The following is a 21,730-nucleotide window of genomic DNA, read 5'->3' as shown; positions in this document are numbered from 1 at the left end:
GAGATGCGCGAAGACCGACGATCTCCATCGGAGCAACGCAGTGCGACGCCCCGGGGCGATCTTTCTTGACGTCCGAACAGGAGCCAGTGACCTCGGGCTATCGATTCAGACCGTGCGACCAGCCTGCACTCTCTACTTTGCCACCAGACACAACGACGCTTCCAAACACAGGTCGTCCAGGCCGCGATCGCCCTTAAACACTCCGCCCCACCCATGCCAAACGGGTCCATGCGAGAGCTCAGACGAGCAAGTCGTCGGCCATGGATGATCGAAGTTCCGAACGCACCAGACGTAACGACGCGCTGCCAGTTCGACGTTGTGATGGCTGTTTTTGCGACCTTGTCACAGGTGCGCAAACCTGAGGACCCTGCTTCCGGAAGGAGTAGTAGCTGTGCACAGCATTTATGGCCGTGAGGAAATCACCATTGTGCTGAACATCCCACTCGAAGTGCAGTCAGGGGGAACATTAATATTCTCCCCTGAAATGCGGCCCCACGGCAGCTGCACTCTCCCGCCTAGTGCGGCCGCAACCCGAGTGGCCTTCAATCCCACGCCAGGCCACTCCTCGGCAGTCGGGTGACGAGCTCGATTCATAAAAGGGCGCATCCGTCGTCGCAGATTCCAATGCCATTAGCGCCGTGGACGCCGCGGTCTCGACTCTACGCTTCGATTTCCTTGGTTTACTAATTCATTCAGTTACCTTCCGCTGGACCTCGTGGTTGTGAGCTGTGGCGGGCGTGACAGTGCTGCTGTGTTCAGGCGAATTTTGTGCCAGCCCAGTGTACCTGCAGAGATGTCGACAACAGCTGTGGTCCATCTTCATTCTGCAGCGTCTGCCGTCACGCCTTTGTGGAGCGGCGCGAGGGAGCCCTCAGCACCTGAGCCTGCGATCGTTCGGCCCACCGTGAGATGCTTTAACCGCAGCAGCGGTGCGGCCAGGGCGTCCTTCACAGGGGTCGACCTGGGGAAATGCAGGGCGTGGAGGAGAGGCCTGACCACGCCATTCAGGTGCGTGGCGACGCCAGAGCGACGCGCCTCCAGCGTTGGCAAAGCGGTATCGCAGGATGCCTCCCGCCTCCAGTTTCCATTCTCCTCCTTGGACTACCCCGATTTCAACCGAACCGCATTCGTGGAGCCGGATGTATCTGTCAGGCATCATGGGGACCGGAGTGTGGTTGAGAAGAATCCCCCATCGACGAAGCTGGTGCAAGCGCCGAGGAGATCTGTCAAGCCCCGGGTGATCCTTATCGCAGGGCCCACTGCGTGAGCCCACACATTCACTTCTTAACGTTCGGTTTTAGAGCTCTAACGTGTGCATACTGCGATCGATCACAGTCGACCGTCCACCGCGTCGTGGTCACACTGCATTCCCTGTCTGGGTCCGCTGAGAGAACACGTGCGCGGTGCATGAGGCTTGTTACGATCGTCCCCGTTTTCTGACTGTGCTTTTTTCCATCCTTCAGGGTTGGGAAGACTCGGTTGTCAATCGAGCTCGCTAAAACCCTCGGCGGGGAAGTGATCAACGCCGATTCCGTGCAAGTCTACCAGGGCCTCGACGTTGGTGCAGCGAAAGCTTCCCTGGAGGAAAGGCAGGGCATTCCCCACCACGTCATGGACCTTGTTCCGCCCACTGTAGAATACTCGTACGAGCAGTTTCTTCGAGACGCTCGCTCCGCGACTGAACATATCTTGGCCAAGGGGCTGGTGCCGATCGTCGTCGGCGGTACAGGAATGTACATGAGGTGGTTCATGCAGAACCGAGCGGGGATCACCTCGCATCCCTTCGAAGACGAGGATCTCACGGGCGAGTTCGACGCCCGAGCCGAAGACGACTGGGATTATGACTTCCAGTGCTATTTCCTTTACCAGCACAGGGCCGATCTCTACCCTCGCGTCGACATCCGTTGCGAGCAGATGATACCAGCTCTTCTGGAGGAGGCCGCCTGGCTTCTGAACCTGGGCGTCAGGCCTCAGACCAACTCGGCGTCCAAGGCAATTGGCTACGAAGAAGCCATGGAGCTCCTGCTGGAGGCACGCCAGGCCGATGGGGTCATCTCCCAGGAGAGGTTCCTCAAGTTCGTGGCTTTGTTCCAGCACAACTCCAAGGGTCTGGTGCGCAAGCAGATTGCATGGTTCAGGACCCACAGTCGCAGCGAGGTGCGCAAGTTTCGGTGGCTGCAGGCGGGTGGACCGGTGGAGGAGATGATGGAGGCACTGGTGGAGGAGTACGCGCGAGCACCTGGACAGCCCACGCTAATCGCATCGGGGGAGGAGTTGAAGACTAGGAGCATGAAGGAACAGAAGCGCATGAAGAGCTACAAGCCGACGCTGAAAATCTACAGCGATGCAGCAGCGGTTGCGGGCTGTCTGGCGTGGATAAAGTCCACTCAGGGTGGCCGACGGGAGCCTTCCGGGCGACTGAATTAGTTGACCATACAGTCTCGGAAGAGTTCGGACGTGGGGCTTTGGTGCGGTGGCCTGAGTTCTCAACGCGGAACTGAATCTTCCTGTGCCCAGGCCCTATTTTGAGTCCAGCGCGGGCTTCTGGGCAGTGCCGACAAATCCTGGCGCGACTGCTCGGTGTGGGCACAGCTGCGGTAGATAGTCGTCGGCTAGCGGAGACAGCGCCGGTGTCGGGGCGATTCCTCAAACTCGGGATGTGCTTCACCACATTGTCCCGGCGGTTTGGCGGCAGTTTTGGTAAGGTCCAGACATCTAGGCTGCGGAATTGCGTAGCCTCCGGTCGACGCGACGGTGGGCGGCAGTGGAACACGCACCGCTGCCACATTTTGCTTCAAGGTCGGCCCGTGATTGCAACGGTTCTTGGAATGGTGCCGTGCTCTCTCGAGCCACTTCCGCAAGAGGTGGGGTGAGGTCACTGTGCGCAGAGGGCCTGCCCGCTGGTCACGGTTGGTAGTGGCCATGGGAGGCAAGGATCCCCGAGGGTGGTGATAGGAGGTTACTGCTGGAGGAAATGGGAAGTTTGATCCGGAAGAACAGTAGGTGACGAGATTACCTGCCTGTGGAGCATGCAGTGATGTCGCGAGGCGGCGAATTTCGGGCACCAGAAGTTGAACTGAATCGGGTCAACCTGGTGACCGGATCAGTCGACGTATGCTAGTTTCGGGTTATCCGGAAGTGATTCCCGTGTTTCTCTTTCCTGCAACTGGGCAATCTTTTGTGGCTACTTGACTTTTGTTGAGAGGTATGAGCAGTCTACGTTTGGAAGTAATGCATTCGCGTGTTGCTTCGTTTCAAACTCTGTGCGTGTACGATTTGGCAGACGCTCAGTTTCTGTGGTAGTGTCGCATGCATAGTAGCCCGCCGACCCGAACATGAGGGTTCCAAAGTTGGTGCATTTTTGGATGAAGTCATTCATTCAACTGTCTTCTTACGAATGAATCTGACCTTTTGTTGTAAATAAATGAATGCAGTATTACGGATTGGTTAGTCTTATACTTAGTGATCACTGTAAGCGTAGGGATGTGTGATATTGCTCGCAGCATCTTGAATACAGACTGTAAAGTGATTGGAAGTGCATTGCACCGATTGAATACAGGTCACTGCGTGTGACGTTGTTAGTGTATAACTGAGGAGAGTTTTTATGTTCAATAGGTTATGAGCCTCTACTGTGCTTAATTGATGTGCTTGCCGAAAATATTAATTTTTACATTCTTGCTTTCCACTATTGATTATTAATCTTGAAATAAATAGTACTGCTCCTTCTTTTTCTAACTCTTTCCGTTTGCTAATGCAAAAGGAGAAAAGAAAAAAGTTTGGTGTCAAGGTTTTCAATGGCGACCATTTTTCTGTCTGGTTGTACCATTTGAAGATTGCGTTTCAATCAAAAAAGGTGATTAACGTAGTCACTGGAATTGAAAAGAGACCAGCAGTTACACCAGGTACACGGAATAACAATGAATTGCAAGAACAAATCGACGCATGGGACCAGAAGAATGCAGATTCTTGTATGTTGATTAGATTGGGAATATTTTCAAGAGTATACTTGAAGTTAGCAAGTTGTTCCACTGCCAAAAATATGTGGACAAAGCTATGTTCAATTGACCTTCAGCGAACCGCTGAAAACGTGTTTCAATTATAGGAGAAATTATATGACCACAAAATGTCCCACACTAACGATATTAGTTCTCACATACAAAACATTGAGACAGTGGCGCTGCTGCTCAAAGACCTTAATAGCGAAATTCCAGAACACATGATTTTTTCAAAAATTATGTTGAGCTTGCCACCAAGTTGCAATAGTATACTTGTTGCGTAGACAAATGTCCACAAGGAAGAGCAAGATGTACCAGCTCTCCAGGAGCGACTTCTGTGCCACTAGACCTTATTGCGAATCCAAGGTAATTTTGGATGAGTTGGGAGATTTAGCTTTCTTTACAGGAGCACAAGCTCAAAACCCGGATCCATCAACCGCCGTGAACATCAACGCAATGTGAATTGTCTTTGCGACTTGAAGAGTAAAACTCGTTGTTTTAACTGCGGTGAAAGAAATATGTGGTCCATTGATTGTCTGCTTCGGAGAGGTAATTCGTCGTCTTCTTCACGTAACACACTTAGTGAAGCCAATATTACCAAAAGCCTTTAATGTTACTCGAGCTCTAGTGACAGTAATAATACACCGGCGAAACATAAAATTGATTTCTTTGGATAACACAAATGATTTTGAATTCATGACTTCAACCTTTACTTTGCATGCCTACTTGGTGATGTCCAATAGTAGAAATTGATATGCTGATTCCGTCGCAACAGAGGACACAACTGACCGCAGCAAATGATTTCATTCATTCATTCAAAGGAGAATGACATGTTAACTCTAGGCATGTGGTTGCACAGATTATGTTACAAAGTGCCATAATTTGGCATTCCAAAAGTATTTAAACAATGTTGCTATTAGTCATGAGTTTAGCACCATTTATGCTCCACAATAGAAACAGATTTGTAGAACAAGACAATTGTACCATAATAAAAATAGATTTATAGAACAAGACAATTGTACCATAATAAAAATAGATTTATAGAACAAGACAATTGTACCATAATAAAAATAGATTTATAGAACAAGACAATTGTACCATACTTTATTTAAAAACTATAAGATCTACTTTATACAAAATAAATTTATAGTTGTTGCTATGGAGCAATTTATATTCTAAATCACACTATTAACTAATAAATTAGACATAAAACTTCTTTTGATTTATGGACTTATAAAAAGAATCATTAGTAGCTCATTATAAGGCTTTTAGTTGCCTTCCTTATGTCCATGTTAATAAATTAAAATAGACCAAGCTTGATGGTAAGAATACATTCATAATATTTATGAATTATTTTCTTTTAAGTAAAGCATGTTGATCATAGGATTTGATATCAAACAAAGTTATTGAAAGCTTTGATGTTTTATTTGATAAAACTTTAAGAAGTTATAATCCATATAATTTTTTATTTTATGATCTTCTTTCAATGCTCAATGTTGAGATTGATCCATCTTAATCTCTAATCGTCATGAGAGTTCATGCATAATGAATCCATAGAATTTTGTACTAAGTTTTGTACCAAGTTTTGCATTGCACATATTTTGAATTGATAAATATATTTACAAAAGTTAAAGAATCTTTTTAAGTAGTGGAAGATTTATAAATTAAAATTTCTAACAACCAAGAAATTACACAATTAATATGAGGCCTCAAAATGTTAAGAGTTTCTATCCATAATGATCCTACTTAAGATCAATATATTCTACCGCAACATTAATGTTATAAATCAATACCTCAAATATTAAATTCTTTATTTTGCATACTAAATTATTTTATTATAGCTTTTGATACTTCAACAACTTATTTAGGTGTAATAGAAGCATGTTTTTTTGAACTCCAAATTTTTAATGATACCTTAGATTTATCAAATTTTATACAATAGATAAATGCCATGCAAATCAAATATATATTTTTTTTTATCAATAAAACTAGAGATCTATAACCACTACCAAATGATTATAAAGCTATTTGATATGAATAGATATAAACATAAATATAAATCAATTGGAAAAATTGACAAATATAAGGTTTGGCCAATTGCAATACGATTCACATAAAATTTTGGTGTTATGCTAGAAAGAGGTATAATATATAAAAAAAAATATTTGTATATATATATATATATAAATCAAGATAGATTAGTATGAACTTGAGATAGAGTGGTATGGTGCTAAAGTAAAGAAATATGGAATTGAGGTGGAGTGATATAGGTAAGTATCAATTTTTGGACTGCTTTCTCCTTCTCCTTTGTTCAAACTCTCTCCTCCTCTTATGAATAATCAATCACTCTTTAAGGTTTTATTTTGGAGGTTTTTTCATATTATATTTTGAACTTGGTTTTGAGATTTTGAGAAGTTATTTCTTTCTTTATAAAATTTCTAAAGACCTCTCACTTACTCTAAGAGGAATTAATATGAACCAACAGTATCTTTTTGGATAAAAAAAGAGCCAATCAATCTTCAAGGTTTTTTTTTAGAGATTTTTTTATAGTGTATTTTGAATTTGGATTTGGAATTTTAAGAAATTTTTCTTCTTTTTATAAGCTTTTTGAAAAGCTCTCATTTACTTCAAGAAGAGTTGATATAAAACTATGGTGTCTTTTTTTTTATAAAGAGGAATCATTTACCTTATGCTAACATAATTTATGGCTTTTTTTGCTCATAAAGTATGTTATAGAGAATTTTAGGAAGTAAAATTTGGTATATATATGTATGAATTAAGTAGCATCCTAAAGAGCCATCACATACTAAAATCTAATAAAGTATAAAGCTATGGCATTTATTTGAGTGAAAAAAAGAGTGTCAACTATTACATACTATCAAGAGCTACCATATATATATGAGGTAGTAGACTTCATTTGAATGAAAGGCAATGTTTGACCATATCTAGCTATAGCAAGAAACTCTATGTTTTCTTGAAATAAACTCTCACCTTGACACCAACATTAATATTTTTAAAACATTTAGTTCCATTGTCAAACTTCATTCTATTAGTATTTTTTTAACAATTACAATCACACAAAATATTAAATTATAATAAGTTGATATTGAAAAAATATTTTTAAAATAATAACTTGAATAAAAAAAATACATGTATCAATTTAAGGATTATAAATAAAGAAATCTTTGCCATTTATTTTTTAAATTCTAAAAAAACATCTATAAGTTATAAGACTATAAGACATAATGCAAGATAATAGAATAAAAAATTTAATGCTTTTATTAAAAAAATAATTTATATCTTTTAAAATAAATTTATTCATACATTATAATTTTTACGATAAATTATATATTGTATTTGGCATATTTATAGATAATAATATATATTATAATAATTTATTACTCTTGATTTTTATCTTTGTAAATTTTTTAATATTAATTTTGTACATGATCCAAATAATGGCAAAAATCAAATTAAATATGTATATGTCCTTGTTGGTGGAATAAGTCAACAATAAGAATTAATCACAAATTCATCCATTGTATCCAAGCTCATTGCCATGGTTGAAGCTACCAAAAAAGTAATTTGGTTGATCTAGATTATTACAAAAACTAGCCTTAATAGTTAATAGTGTTCATGCTAGTTCTATTTTTTTGCAACAACCAAGGTACAATTACATTGGTCAAAAATCTAGTATTTGGAAAAAAACATGAAAAAATTAAGTACTTCTTTATTTGCAACCTTTGGAAAAAAACAATAAATTGATTTTAAATATGTAGCTCCTTAAAATTAGCTTACTAATGTCTTTACCAAAGCCATTCTTTGAGATCATTTTCATAAACTTTGAACTTTGTTGGAAGTCGACACTTCTATTGCAGTGCAGGGTGAATGGGAGATAAGACAAAACATTCGGCAAGAAGAAAGGTGCAATGAACTAGTGGGAGTGTTAGATGAAGTCATTCATTCAACTTTCTTCTTATGAATAAACCGGACCTTCTGTTATAAAATAAATCAATGTAATATTACGGATTGATTAGTCTTTTACTTAGGGATCACTGTAAGCGTAGAGGTGTGTGATATTGCTCGAAGCATCTTGAATACAGACTGTAAAGTGATTTGAAGTGCATTGCACCGATTGAATACAGGTCACTTGGTGTGACGTTGTTCGTGTATAACTGAGGAGAGTTTTTATATTCAATACGCAGAGCATCACGATCGCCTTTCTCACTGTACTTTAATCTGATGTATCAATGCCCGAAATGTTCGACGGGCATCAGTCACAGAATCACAGCAGCAATCTGATGATCTGTAGCGGATCGCTATCATATCCACATCGCAGTCGGTGTTTACGTTCAAAGGTTCGACCTGCCGTCTGATTAGGAATGCTACGAAAAGTACGCCAAACTTTAGATTGCAGGGAAACCCGGAAGAGTGAGTTACAGACATTCAAAGCGCGCCATTCAATGTGTGGACCTACCAAGAAATGAGACTCTAGAACTCCAAAGAATCTCTATGTGATCGTTCTCACGCCACAACCATTCATATCAGTATCCAGTTGGAATGCAACAACGGCAACAACTCTACTGGACGCAGTCATGTTCCAATACAGTCGCACTATCCTAATCACTATCAAGTCAGGCTAGAGAATATACAGTGCTGATGAGGTTGGAGATGCGTTGCGCATCGAAGATTCCATCGGAAGCTGCTAACCCCTATCACTGCAGCTACATCAAGCCTTTGACACCTCTTCGACTCAACCTTGGTAGTCGGCGACCATTATTGAAACCTCAAGCCTGTGCCTCATCACTGTGGATCCGCACTATGTGTTCATCTACAAATGGGTGGGAGAGAGGTGAACTGGGCAAATCAGATTGCTCTGCTCCATTGTGAAAAGGATGCATCTGCCCTTGTCATTATAGACGAAGACGGGCTTCAGTTTAATGACGTTGTGATGGAATTCAGGGTCACATTTCAACAACCCGGATACAGGCCGTCATACGTATTTACACACATGGAGAGGCAAGAAGTTTTGTGGAGGGAAAGGGCCTCAAACATCAAACAAGAGGCTTGTTGCACACCACCTCTACTAGATTAGTGCAAGCAGGATAAAATTATATTTGTATAGTATTTGGTAGTCAGCCAAATCTCTGTCCAAATTTTTTTTCTTCTATGAATTTACCATTCAAATATTTTCATTGGTATTGTTTTTAAATACTCAAAAAACCTCAAAAAAATGCTAATATGAATTAAAGATATTGCTAATACTACCACAATTTGTGCTACTACTACTACTATGTCTTGCTTATTCTAAATTTATCCTAAATTATAGTTGTTTGTTTTTGAATAAGTTGAAATTGTTGGAGGTAGTTAGATTGCCTATGTATTAGATTGTATTGTCTTTTATAACAAAAAAAAAAGATTTATTATAAAAATAAATAATTATTTTTTTTATTCATAGATTTAAATTATACAAAAGAATTGGATGTTTTTTTCTATAAAAAAAGTTTTCTTAATCAAAAATAGAAATATATTATTTTTCTTTTTTTGCAAATAATTAATAGTCTTGAATAAAATTTGATTTAATAATTTATAAAATATCATTATATCATTATTAAAATAAAATATATTTAAATATTTTAAATATATAATCAAATAGAAATATAAAAATATCACTTCTTAATTTTTTTGCATGCTTGGTATTTCTATTTATTTGAATATAATCATTATATTTTTTTATTAGTTTATATAAGATGATATTATAAGTAAATATTTCTATTTTTTAAAACTTCATAATTTTAACATAATAAAAATATTTCTTTTTATCATTTTAAAAAAATATATACTTAATTTTATTCTAATTCATTCATTTATTTATTGTAGAAAAGAAGTCGTGATACATTCAAATAGTCATGTGTATACCACTATTGTTTGTTGAAGTAGTTTTTCTATAGATCTCACATACACAAGACAAGATTTTAAAAAAAAATAAGTATTATCACAACTTTCTCAAACTGAAAGCATATGGAATTCTAACATAAATATTTTTCTATGTAGAGTGCAAGGTATGCTCAGAAGTCGTGTGATTACTTTGCAATTCTAGAATTTGATGATAACCTTAAAAGTTGTTGATACAACATGTTTAATCAAACATATGCTTGTGAAGACATATAGAGCATCTTCTATGATTCATTGAGCTTGTGAAAAATATTTCATCAAAATATGTTGTATAAGCCATTTTTTACAAGCTATTTGTTTCATCTACTTATACTATTTGTTTGATTTATGCAATAGATTGACACATGCTACATTATTATATTATGTGCTATCTTACTTGAGAATGCACCGGGCATCTGGTTGTAGAAGATAAAATAATGTTTTGCAAGTATCCAGGTAGGCTAGTGGGTTTCAACCATCTAAATACAACTATTTCAGATTTCAATGTAAAAGCTTAATTCCAAAACAAAATGCTTATAAATACTATTTTTAATAACTTCAAGATATTATAAATACAAGTCTTTTTTTATTTTTTTATTTTATTATTTTATTTTATTTTATTTTATTTTTTTATTAATTTATTTATTAATTTATTTATTAATTAATTATTATTATTTTTTTTTAAACTCTAATCCTAGACAACAAGCTTCGGCAAGCTATAATTCTCAATCTGACCGTCCGATTGTTGTAAACTTCTACCACTAGTGTCTTTGCAAGCCTTCTAAATGCTCAAGAAGTTTCAATCCAATCTAACTTACAGATTGCAAGAAAATGCAGTAAACCCACACTAATGTATCTTGACCGCCACCTAGAAGACCTAGACTTACCACACCAAAAGTTACCTTATTCTAGTTGATAGATCTCTAGATATTATAGAAATCCTAAACAACTCCAATCTGCTAACTTTCGATACCTCTTTACACTAATGGTCAAATAACCTCTATCTGTTCCGTCAGATTAACACAAATTTTTGCATGCACTTGGCATACTCAATCCTCTAGACACCTCTAAATTTTAACTGCATAAGTTTTTCTAATTTCACAAAATAGTCAAGAGTATCAGCTTTAATTTTATTGCAAAAAAAAAAAAAAAAAAAAAAAACCCAAATCACCAATAGAAACATTGACTTTTAGCAACGATTGCAAAAGTTCTCCCAAATCCTATGAAAATCCAATTCTATACCTTTTGGAGGAGCTTGAAGCTAGCTCTCCGTCTCCAAAATCCCAATCTCCAAATGTCCCTTTCTTTATCCTCTCCTCCCTTTTAACTCTGTGTGGTCCCTTTTTCTCCCACCCTGGACTCCGAATTGGAACAGCCAATGGCGCTTCCCTAAAATTCCTGTCTCTAAAAGGACTTTTCCGTGGAAAGGACGTTTCTTCTTAAATGGCATAGAGAACGGAACAGCTTGAAATGGAACCGAAGCCTCCGTATTCGGGACCTCATTGAGTTGCCCAACTAAGTCAGGTCTCATATTGTGTAAGAGGCCTATACTAGGACTTGGATTGGATGTCCCCGTAATTAGGTCAAATTGGCACTTCACATCAGACTCACCTGAATATTGAATTGGTCCTTTCTCTTTTTGCCAACTCTTGGTGAGAACGGCTCGAACTCATTCCATCCAATTTATTGGAGAATCTTGAGGACCTTGATTTATCTCCTCAATTTTTTCTTGGCTTTGAATCTGCTGATCCTATTTATTGAAATTGAATGGAGCATTACATTGCTGATAAGTATGCCTCGATTGCTTGCAATTCCTACACACTAGCGAGTAATCATCATTGGCTTTGGGATTAGAACATTCACTGGCATAATGACCAACCTGTCTGCAACAAAAATGATGAAGTGGTCTTCCTATATCCCCATCATGCATATTGGATGTCTCCACCAGTGTATATCTACTAAGCTTGTTCCATAAAGGGTTGAAAAATGATCCTGATTATCTCGTTGGTACAAAGGGTACTTAATTCGATAATGCCGATGGAATGACATTAATTGACCCTGAATATTGGCACTAGACTTGGCCACTGTTTCTAACATCTAAGATGACTAAATATTAATAATATCTTTTTTATTTATATTTTCACCATATAGTCGTGTTACAACATGACATCCACCTCCTTTGAATCTGTGCATCCTCTGATATGCACCAAATAACCCAGTTGTTGTTTGATTCATAATACATTCTTCAAGTCTTTGTCCAAATTCTCTTCATCATTTTTGCTATCAATGTCAAATTCATCTTCTTGTTGAAGAATATCTATATCTTCACTAAGGTCTTTTATATTTATTTATGTGTATCTTTGTTTAAATATATTTACTCGCTTCCCTACAATTGGTATTTTTAACCTTCTTCCATCTAACTCCCGCAATGAATAAGTTGTATTATCATGAACAGTTGTTACCACATACGGTCCAAACCATCGTTTAAAAAACTTCCTTAAAGCACTATGCTGATTATCCAAGCTACTATCATAGACCAAAATCCAATCACCTTCTTCAATTACTTTAGGCCTCAATTGACGTTGCTTATTAAATCGTGTCTTATTTTATAACCTCGCTCTTTTTAACCTTTCTAATGTTATTTGCACATCTTTTGATCTTTGCTCTAATTGTTGAATTCTAATAGCTAGAAGTTCTTCTCTTGTCAATCCATCTTCCTATGGTAGCATACTCTAAGTAGGTACTTTTTCTTCAATTGGCAAAATTGGTTTTTGGCTTGTCATAAGCTCAATAGGCATATATCTTGTTACTGAGCTATGAATTGTTTGATCAGCCCATGATGCAAATGACAAAAGTCGTGGCCATTCTCTAACCTTCCCAGTACAAGCTTTAATTAATGCTTTCACAATTGGTGAATGACCACGTTTATTTTTTGCATTTCCTTCAAGATTATAAGCAGTAGTCAGTGATAGTTTAATTCCACATCTTTCAAAGAATTCACAAGCTTCTTATGCATTTAATTCTCCATTATTTGCAGTGATTTTTCCTATACATCTGTAGCGACAAATAACATCTTCAAGCAAAAATCTACAAATTTCTTCCATAGTTTTTATTCTCAATGCTCTTCCTTCTACTTGATTTGATAAATCTTCATGAGCTAAGACCAAATATCTCATTTGCCATAATTTGATTGGCATAATAATCAAATCAATAATCTATTTAAAATAAATAGTTAGAGGATATGTAGGATGAAGACCATCTTCATGTCGTATATTAGAATATGCTTGACAAATGTCACATGATTCTACAAATAAGAGCACATCTCGATACATATTTTTCCATCAATATTGTTCCTTAAGTTTAGCAAAAGTAGCCCAAATTCCTCTATGTCCTGTCCATAAACTATCATAAAATTCCTTTAATAATTTTTGTTTCTCTTCCTTATTGCCTATCACTCTTTGTGGCATTCCAATTCCTTTTTTTGGTTTCTTTCATAAGAATCTTTCTTGAAGCAAAAATCTATATGTTTTTTTTTTTATTTTTTTAAATTTTTTTGTAGACCAATTTTTTTGTTTAGTCAAGGTATTCAAGTAATGATCAATATCTAATAATTCTCTTTCATAAAATTCTTCAAGAAATAGCTTGTCTTCTTTGATAAGATTTGATACTGAATAGAATTTTGATCCAACATCATCAATGTCTTCAACCATTTTTTCTTCTCTTTTATATCTTGCTTTAGATAGCATGTCTGCTACTAAATTGTCTTTTCTAGCAACATGTTTAAATTCCAGATTTAATGACTTAATATGAGCAATTCGTCTTAACATTGTAATATGCGGCATTGAACAATTAGTAATCATTGTAAGTAATGGCAAGCAATTCATTTCAATTACTACTGTTGTACCAATCAAATAATCCTTTTCAGCTTCATAGCTGAAACAACTTCCCAAAGTTCTCTTTTGATTTGTGAATATGCACGTTGACGAGTACTTAAAACTTTAGTTCCAAATCAAACTACAAATCTATTTCCACTCGAATCATCTTAATCCACAACCCATCCAATAGCAATAGGACTGGTATCCACAGTAAGAATTACTTATCTATTACAGTCATAATCAATTTTTCTTAAAATTGGAGGTGTTACCAATAATACCTTTAGCTTCTGCATTACTTCAGTATGCTTTCTTTTCTATTTAAATCGATAATCCTTACGTAATAATTCATACAATGGATCTGCTACATGAGCATAATGAGAAATCTATATACGATAAAATACACAAGCCTCTAAAACCTATGTACTTCCGTTAAAGAGTCACATGAATCTTTCATTCTTCCAATTGCATCAACTTTACTTGGATTTGGCTTTCTCCCATGAAATCCACACAAATATCCAATAATAAGAACTTCCTGCACTCCAAATATAAGTTTTGCTCCTGAAAGTATAAGATGAATCTCTTCAAGTCAAGTTAAAATCTTTTCACAATCTTGTATATGATCAACAACATATTTGCGACACCCCCTCTCATCTAAAGTTTCATCTTTTTCTCCTTCTTTACATCCTTTGATAGAAACATCATCTAAAAAGGGCATAGTTTTTTTCAGGAATGAAGTCTCTTAATACCTTATTCATCCCATTCATCATATGTGCGATTGAATTAGTAGCACCCTGTTGGAGAGTACACATTTTAAGTAATCCAAGTGGCATTCTCATTGTTGTTAGATCTCTACTCCCATGCGCAAGTTAAAATTGATCATAACTCGAATATAAATCATCTATTGAATAAATTATCCTTCCTACAAATGCTTCTGCAAACTTGTCTACTAAAGGTCCTAAACCTGAATTTCTTATAGTTATTGCATTTATTGACTACATATCTTGAATAAAACATAAGAATCCATTTTTCTTAGGCACCATAAATCAACAACTAGAATATAGAGCAAAAGAAGGCTCTAAAACTTTCATTTGCATCCTTTCTTTTAATAATTCTACCAATTTAGATAAATGTGCCCTCGGCACGAGAATTGGCCTTAAATTCCAAGGCACATGAGGTACTATAAAGATAACCATAGGAGCAACAATATTAGGATCTATATGTTCTATTTTACGAGACCCAAAAGTAAATAATTTACCTCATTTTGCAAGCATTTTTTTAAAATATTCAATTTTTGTTGGAAATAAGGAACCATCACATCCAATCTTCAATTCTTCAAAAGTCTCCTTTGTAAATTGATGTCTAATCTTCTTTGGATCTCTTAAACTCTCTTCTTTTTATGCTTCTTCCATTTGTTCCTTAGAATCTTTTAGTAAAGGTCCGACAACAAGTTTTATCTTTTTATCTACTATTTTATATTTTGTCTCTACAATAACTTATGGTGCTTGAAAAGATTCAAGTATAGAATAAACCTCCCTCAAATGAATTTCGACAATCTTATGATTATCTCCTAATCCAATAGATATAATTAATTCTAAAAAATCTTTCAATCTATTTTCTTCATAAACACCTAAAATCTTCTCATCATCTTCTAATGTCTCTAACTTGCATAATTCCCTTTCAATAATATATAATCTTTTTCTTTCTTTTCTTTTAAAATCATCAACTTTCTTATATATAATATTTCCATTCTAAAAAATATCAATAAAACTTGCATCAAAGGTACCTTCATCTCGCGAGAGTACCTCCTCTTTTGTACCTCCATAATTCCACTTTATAGTGGTACTTCCCTCTCGAAATCCTTGACAATGGTTTCTCCTTCAACCTATCTCAATTCCGTTCATGATTAGGAGGTACTGTTAGAAACTGTACAGCTTTCCTTTTATCTTCATTATGTACCCTTGCATAAGCAGAACCATCATCTAGTACTTTTGTTTCCATCCATGTTGCCGTAATATAAGGTTGTTTTAAAATCAATGGATAAGACGTTGTATCTTGAACAAAGAAATGTTATTTTGTCACAATATCTCCAATCCAAATTTTGACATATGAACAAGCTCCATATAATTCGCCTCACGTGTCATTAGTTGCTCATATTATCTATCCATGTTCTACATCAATTGGCCATTTCTGTTTCTTATAAAGATCCTTAGACATAAGTTTTATTTCAGAACCATGGTCAACTAAAGCAACAATTGGTTCTTCTATATCTCCTACTTTCACCAATACTTTAGTAGTTGCCCTTGTCCAATGTTTTTGAGTATAATGGCTTAAAGCTTTCATTTTCTTATCACTATAATCTTTGAAATGTACTCATTGATTATATCCATTCTTTTCATTTGTTGATTGCTTGTAACCAATATCAACCTCTTCTTCATCTTTATATAATTCTGCATCAATAGTATGTCTCATTTCAGCTTTGCCCATTAATTGCCTCTTTCGCTTAATGCTATCAATGATGACATCATGAAACTCCTTCTTTGCAATTCTCAAAATCTCTTTCAATGTGAATTCCACCTTAGCATTTAATATACGTTCTTTCAACACTTCTTTTAAATTTGTTGCTGCTTTAATATCAGAAAGTAGCTTATAAGCAATTGATTTATTCTTATCTTTTGTCTCCTTTGTTTTTTCTTCCAATGATGCTGAAATATCCTTTATGAGCAATTCTTATGAAACCGCCTCACGAGCCTTGTTTCCTCGAGTCTATCTCTTAGAAGAATTTCCTTCTCTTGTATCATCAAAATTTTCTCGTTTCTTTTCTTCCATCAAGGCTTCATGTTGACTCTTAGCAATATATGCATGAACTGAAAGAGACTCAACAGGATCTTTCCAACTTGTTCCACCTCATATTGCAGCTGCAGTCCTCAATAATGCTTTCCGAGGCATTTTTTCTTTTTACATTGTAGAAATGGCAGAAGCCCAAAATTCACTGGTTTCTATACTTCTGCCAAAGTCATCATCTACTCTAGCACCATAACTTGCACTCTCTCGTGATGCTATTCCATATTCTATTAAGTAATCTTGAACCAATGCTCTCATACCTCCTTTGCCAAAATTGGTTTAAAAGAGATTCTCTGTATCCTTTAATGCAATCTTTCCATCTTTTCAGCAAATAACTCCTTGCTGTATCATATTATTAAATTTATTACAATCCTTTCTAGTATGTGAAGCGTCATTACACCAGATACATCTTTGTACATACCTTTATTTTGAAACATTCTTCAAATTGTTTGTAGAAGTATTTTCTTCAAATATTGCCAATTTGATTTAAAGATCTCGCATTCCACGTATAATTTCTTCAATTTCCATCTCTCTTTTTTTTGATAAAGATGTTGAAGGTTGAACAATAGGCATTGTTGGTCATGTTGTATGTACTGGAATTTTAGGTGCTTGTATTGCTTTTAGAATATTACTCTTATCCTTCCTCTTTTCTCTTTTTGTAAGCAAACCCACCGCATTTTCAATATTTTTCTACTTTGTTGTCAATCCTTCATCTTCTTCTTTGTCTTTACGAAGCAACTCTAATTTCTCTTGTAATTCTCCATCAGCAACTTGAAGAAATAATTCAACCTTGTTTGGCTCTAATGTCAATTTTTCTACCTTCAATAATTGAGAATATTGCCTCTCAAATTTTCTTAGTAGCTCTGTTGCTTGCAAATTCTTATTAGGCCACTCAATCCATTCTAGAAATAGTTTTTTAGTAACATGATCAGTGTCCTCTAAGAAATATTTGTCTTTTAATACATGTGAAAAAATCTCCCATGAATTTCCATAATGCTCTATAATTGAGATAATATGCTCTCTTATCTCTAGTATCATGGCTAGTCCAAATAATTCAACCATCTTCTTCTCAGAAACTTGATTTAATTCCATTTCCCAAATATAACCTCTTAAGTATTTTGAAATATCCCTTCCATCAAACCAATCAATTTTATTTACCACTGCTTGCAAAGTTTTTGTTGCTAAAGCTTCTTTGTGATCATTGCTTTGCTGTTGCTGCATAGATAATGATAAGGCTTGAAATATACTAGCAATGGATGGATCCATGTACATACCTTGTCCTTTCAAAGAAATTCTATTAGAAGCTCTACTTGAAGCTCCTCCCAAAGATCCTTCAAAATTTTTATTCTCGTTCTCTATAAAATAAAATGAAAATAAAAAAAATCCAATAACTTCTACCTCAAGCTTTCACATCGAGTTCACCACTTATATTGTATTACGTGCTATCTTGTTTGAGAACACATCTGTCATCTGGCTGTGGAAGTATTGTTCTCGTTGCATTTAAGCTTCAGTAGACCAAAGTAATTGAATTAATAGAGGTGGGTTCGAATACAGGAAAAGACTGGTTATATGAATTGCCTAACCATGAGTCTAATTCTCAAGGTTGTCAATAACCAACCAATAACTTACTACAAAGTTTATTTACCTATTCTACATAGCTCCACTCCTAATTGTGTAGTGTCTTCGCAAATATTATTTAGCCTCAACTTATAAAGACGTAGCAGCATTGGCTTACCACCCTTTGAATTGATGACCTTCTCCTCTTTAAATCTTTGTCATATGCCTTAGTGTTTGAGGGTTCTCCATCCAAATGCACCATCAGATCTTCATCCAACAAATTTAATTTCCGTACCTGAGACTCATGTGGAGCAATTTGGTTGTTATGCTCCTCCAATATCTTCTACCATTCTTCTATCGGTTTCAAAGGTATCTCCGAAGGTGTCATCGCTGAAACTGGTGTATTGATCTGTACTAAATTATTGGCCTCCTTCACTAATACAGCTAATTTAGTCTGCAACATTGCAAACTCCAAGTGCAGCCGTTCTTGTCGTTCTTGCCATTCCTTCCAATCAGTCTCCATCCTTATTGTCTCAGATATCATGTTCACCATTTTCTCCTTAACCACAAAAGAAAACATGATGCTTGTAAAGAGCCCCCCTCCTACTTCTTACTATGGTCCAATCAATTGGATTGACTCCCTCTTTTGTAACAAAAAACTCGTCCCGAGTTTATGGATAGTAAAGTTTAAGTCGATTACCATTGATCTGTATCATAAATTTAGTATCCATAAAATCTTCCAATTGTACTAAACCATTTGGAAATCCTTCAATAACATGATATGGCCCATGCCATCGAACTTGAAATTTTTTTAGAAATTTTTTAAATAAACTATCATAAATAAGTACCAAATCATTTGGCATAAAAGCCTTTGGTCTAAGCTTACTATCATAATAAGTCTTCCTTTGTTTTTGTGTTATTTCTATTATCATTAATGCATTTGCTCTAGTTTCATCCAATTTTTTCAATTCTTCTAAACGGTGCCGTAATGAATCCTGATCTTCCAATCTAGTATCTATAGTAATTTGTAAACTTTGGACTTCTAATTCAATAAGTAATATTGCTTCTGAGCCATAAATCAATTGAAAAGGGGTAGCATTGGTAGTAACTTTATATGCAGTACGATATGCCCATAAAGGTGCGAACAACTTAGTATCCCAATTTATTTCCACTCCTGAAACTATTTTTGTTAAGATTTTACATAAAATTCTATTAGTCTTTTTCGTTTGTCTATTGGCTCTAGGGTGATATGATGTAGTCTTCCAATATTTTATCTTGTATTTAGCCATGAGTGCTTTGATTGTACTATTTATAAAATGAATTCCTCGATCACTAACCAATTCTCGTGGACAATCGAACCGTATAATAATATTTTCATAGAAAAAAGTTGCTACTATACTTGCACTATCGGTTTTCATAGCTACTGCTTCAGTCCATTTTATTACGTAATCCATTGCTACCAGTATATATTATTTTTATCCATTTCTCGAAGCTCGTGTAATTGGTCTCACAAAATCAATTCCCCATTTTTCAAAAGGTGCTTGAGCCAAAATTGGTACCAATAGCATTGTTGAAGTTCCAGTAGGTTGACCCATTCTCTAACATGGGTCACAATGATGGACAAATTGGTAGGCATCTGCAAACATTGTTGGCCACCAATAACCAGCTTGTAAAGCTTTACAAGCCGTGTTGTTCCTTGCAGAATATCTACCACAACTATCCAAGTGGCAACCTTCCAAAATAATATGCACTTTAGTCTAATAAATATAGCATCACAAAACTCCATCCTTGTCTTATTTATATAAAGCTTTACCAATCATCGTATAAGGTGCACATTTTAATATTAAGCATCGTTTAAACTTTTCATTAAAATTGGATAGAAAGGTTTGAAATGTCAAGTATTGAATTATTTCACTATATTCCGAAGTAATTACATCTATTGCAAATAGTTCTGCATCGGATAGTGCATCGTTAATGGGTTCATTACCCAATATATTGGATAATCAAGATAAATGGTCCGCATTGGAATGTGATTTCTCTGGTCTTACTTGAATAGTAAAGTCAAATTCTTACAAGAGTAGAATTCATCGTGCAATATGACCACTCAATTGATGCTTATTAATCATATATTTTAAAGCATCATGGTTGACATGAAAAATAAATTTATAACCAAGAAGATAATATCGAAACTTTTGTACGGAATAAATCATTCCGAATGCTTCTCTTTCGGTTGTTGTATAATTTTTTTTAGTTGCTACTAATTGACGACTTACATAATAAATAGGGTGATCAAAACTCCAGTCATCTTTTTGGCTTAGCACAGAATCAATCACAACATTAGATGCATCCACATAAACTTGGAATGGTTTTTTCCAACAAGGTGCCACCAATATTGGTACTGAAACCAAATTTTGTTTCAATGTTTTGAATGCGATTGTACATTCATTTGTCCAAAATGGACTGATCCCATCGGTTGGTGGTTTCTTTAAGAGATTTGTCAAGAGAAGGCATATAACTGTGAATAGATAGATAAATTGCCAATAATAACTGACATGGCTAACAAATACTCAAACACTTGTAATACTGTCTGGTTGCTTTAATTCTATTATAATCTTTATTTTATCCGGATCTGTAGCAATACTTTCCATTGAAATTATATGACCCAACAGTTTACTAGAAGGTACACCAAATTGGTATTTTTCCGAATTTAAAGAAATTCCATATTTGGTACATTGATTTAAATATTGACCTAGACATTCTAAATACCTGGCTCTCGTACTAAATGTACAAAAATCATCTAGAAATATTTCTATTGAAATTTGTAAATAATTCTAGAATGCTTGCATCATTACTCTTTGAAATGTAGCTAGTATATTACAAAGCCCAAACGGCATAATCTTGTAGGTAAAGATCTCCCAATTTGTAGTAAAAGTAGTTTTTAATTGATCTTCTTTTGCAATCTTAACTTGATTATAATCGAAGAATCCATCAAGAAATAAATAACATTTATGTCCAACAACGGCATCCAATATACTATCCGTGAATGGTAAAGGAAAATAATCCTTCTTGATAGCCGCATTTAATTTTTGGAAATCTTGACAAGTGTAAATTTTTCCATTCTTTTTTGGTACCATAACAATTAGTGAAATCCATTCACTGAAAGGAACTAAATAGATAAATCCAACCTCTAAGAGTTTATCTAGTTCTTCTTTTACCATAAGTGAGTATTTTAGATTAAGTCAATGTTATCTTTTGCATACTAGTGTAGCGTTCTCCTCCAATATAATTTGATGCTCACAAACTTCAGCTAAAATTCCTTTCAAATCTGCATATGATGATGCGAAAGTAGTTTTATGCATTAAAAAGTAATCCATCCAAATTTCTTTCTACTTGCCTTTTATACTATTATAAATCTGAATGATTTAGGGAGCCTTCCCTGTACCTAAATTAATTGGTTGACATTGTGGAATTTCAGGTGTTCTTGGACTGATGTTCTACTCAATTCTAGAATCTTTCATAAAATCCGAT

General features: G+C 35.8%; 1 protein-coding gene across 1 annotated transcript; it reads left to right on the top strand.

Annotated features, from left to right (window-relative positions):
- Positions 1-228: 228 nt before the first annotated feature.
- On the top strand, positions 229-3,585 carry LOC141044818 (tRNA dimethylallyltransferase 9-like). Its single transcript, XM_073530551.2, has 4 exons — positions 229-348; positions 455-576; positions 697-1,263; positions 1,464-3,585. Exons 1-4 carry the CDS (start codon positions 229-231, stop codon positions 2,425-2,427), a joined length of 1,773 nt encoding a protein of 590 aa, XP_073386652.1. The 3' UTR covers positions 2,428-3,585.
- Positions 3,586-21,730: the final 18,145 nt, after the last annotated feature.

This window comes from Physcomitrium patens, chromosome 23 (assembly GCF_059467195.1).
Source record: "Physcomitrium patens ecotype Gransden chromosome 23, ASM5946719v1, whole genome shotgun sequence".
Lineage (NCBI taxonomy): Eukaryota > Viridiplantae > Streptophyta > Bryopsida > Funariales > Funariaceae > Physcomitrium > Physcomitrium patens.
Note: the sequence above shows the minus strand (reverse complement) of the source record. Positions and strands in the feature narration are given on the sequence as shown.

Excerpts from the sequence above, each read along its gene's own strand:
- LOC141044818 (XM_073530551.2), top strand. The coding sequence starts at position 229 with ATGCGAGAGCTCAGACGAGCAAGTCGTCGGCCATGGATGATCGAAGTT. Across the intron at positions 577-696 it reads GGCCACTCCTCGGCAGTCGG|TTACCTTCCGCTGGACCTCG; the intron begins GTGACGAGCTCG and ends TAATTCATTCAG. Across the intron at positions 1,264-1,463 it reads CTTATCGCAGGGCCCACTGC|GGTTGGGAAGACTCGGTTGT; the intron begins GTGAGCCCACAC and ends TCCATCCTTCAG.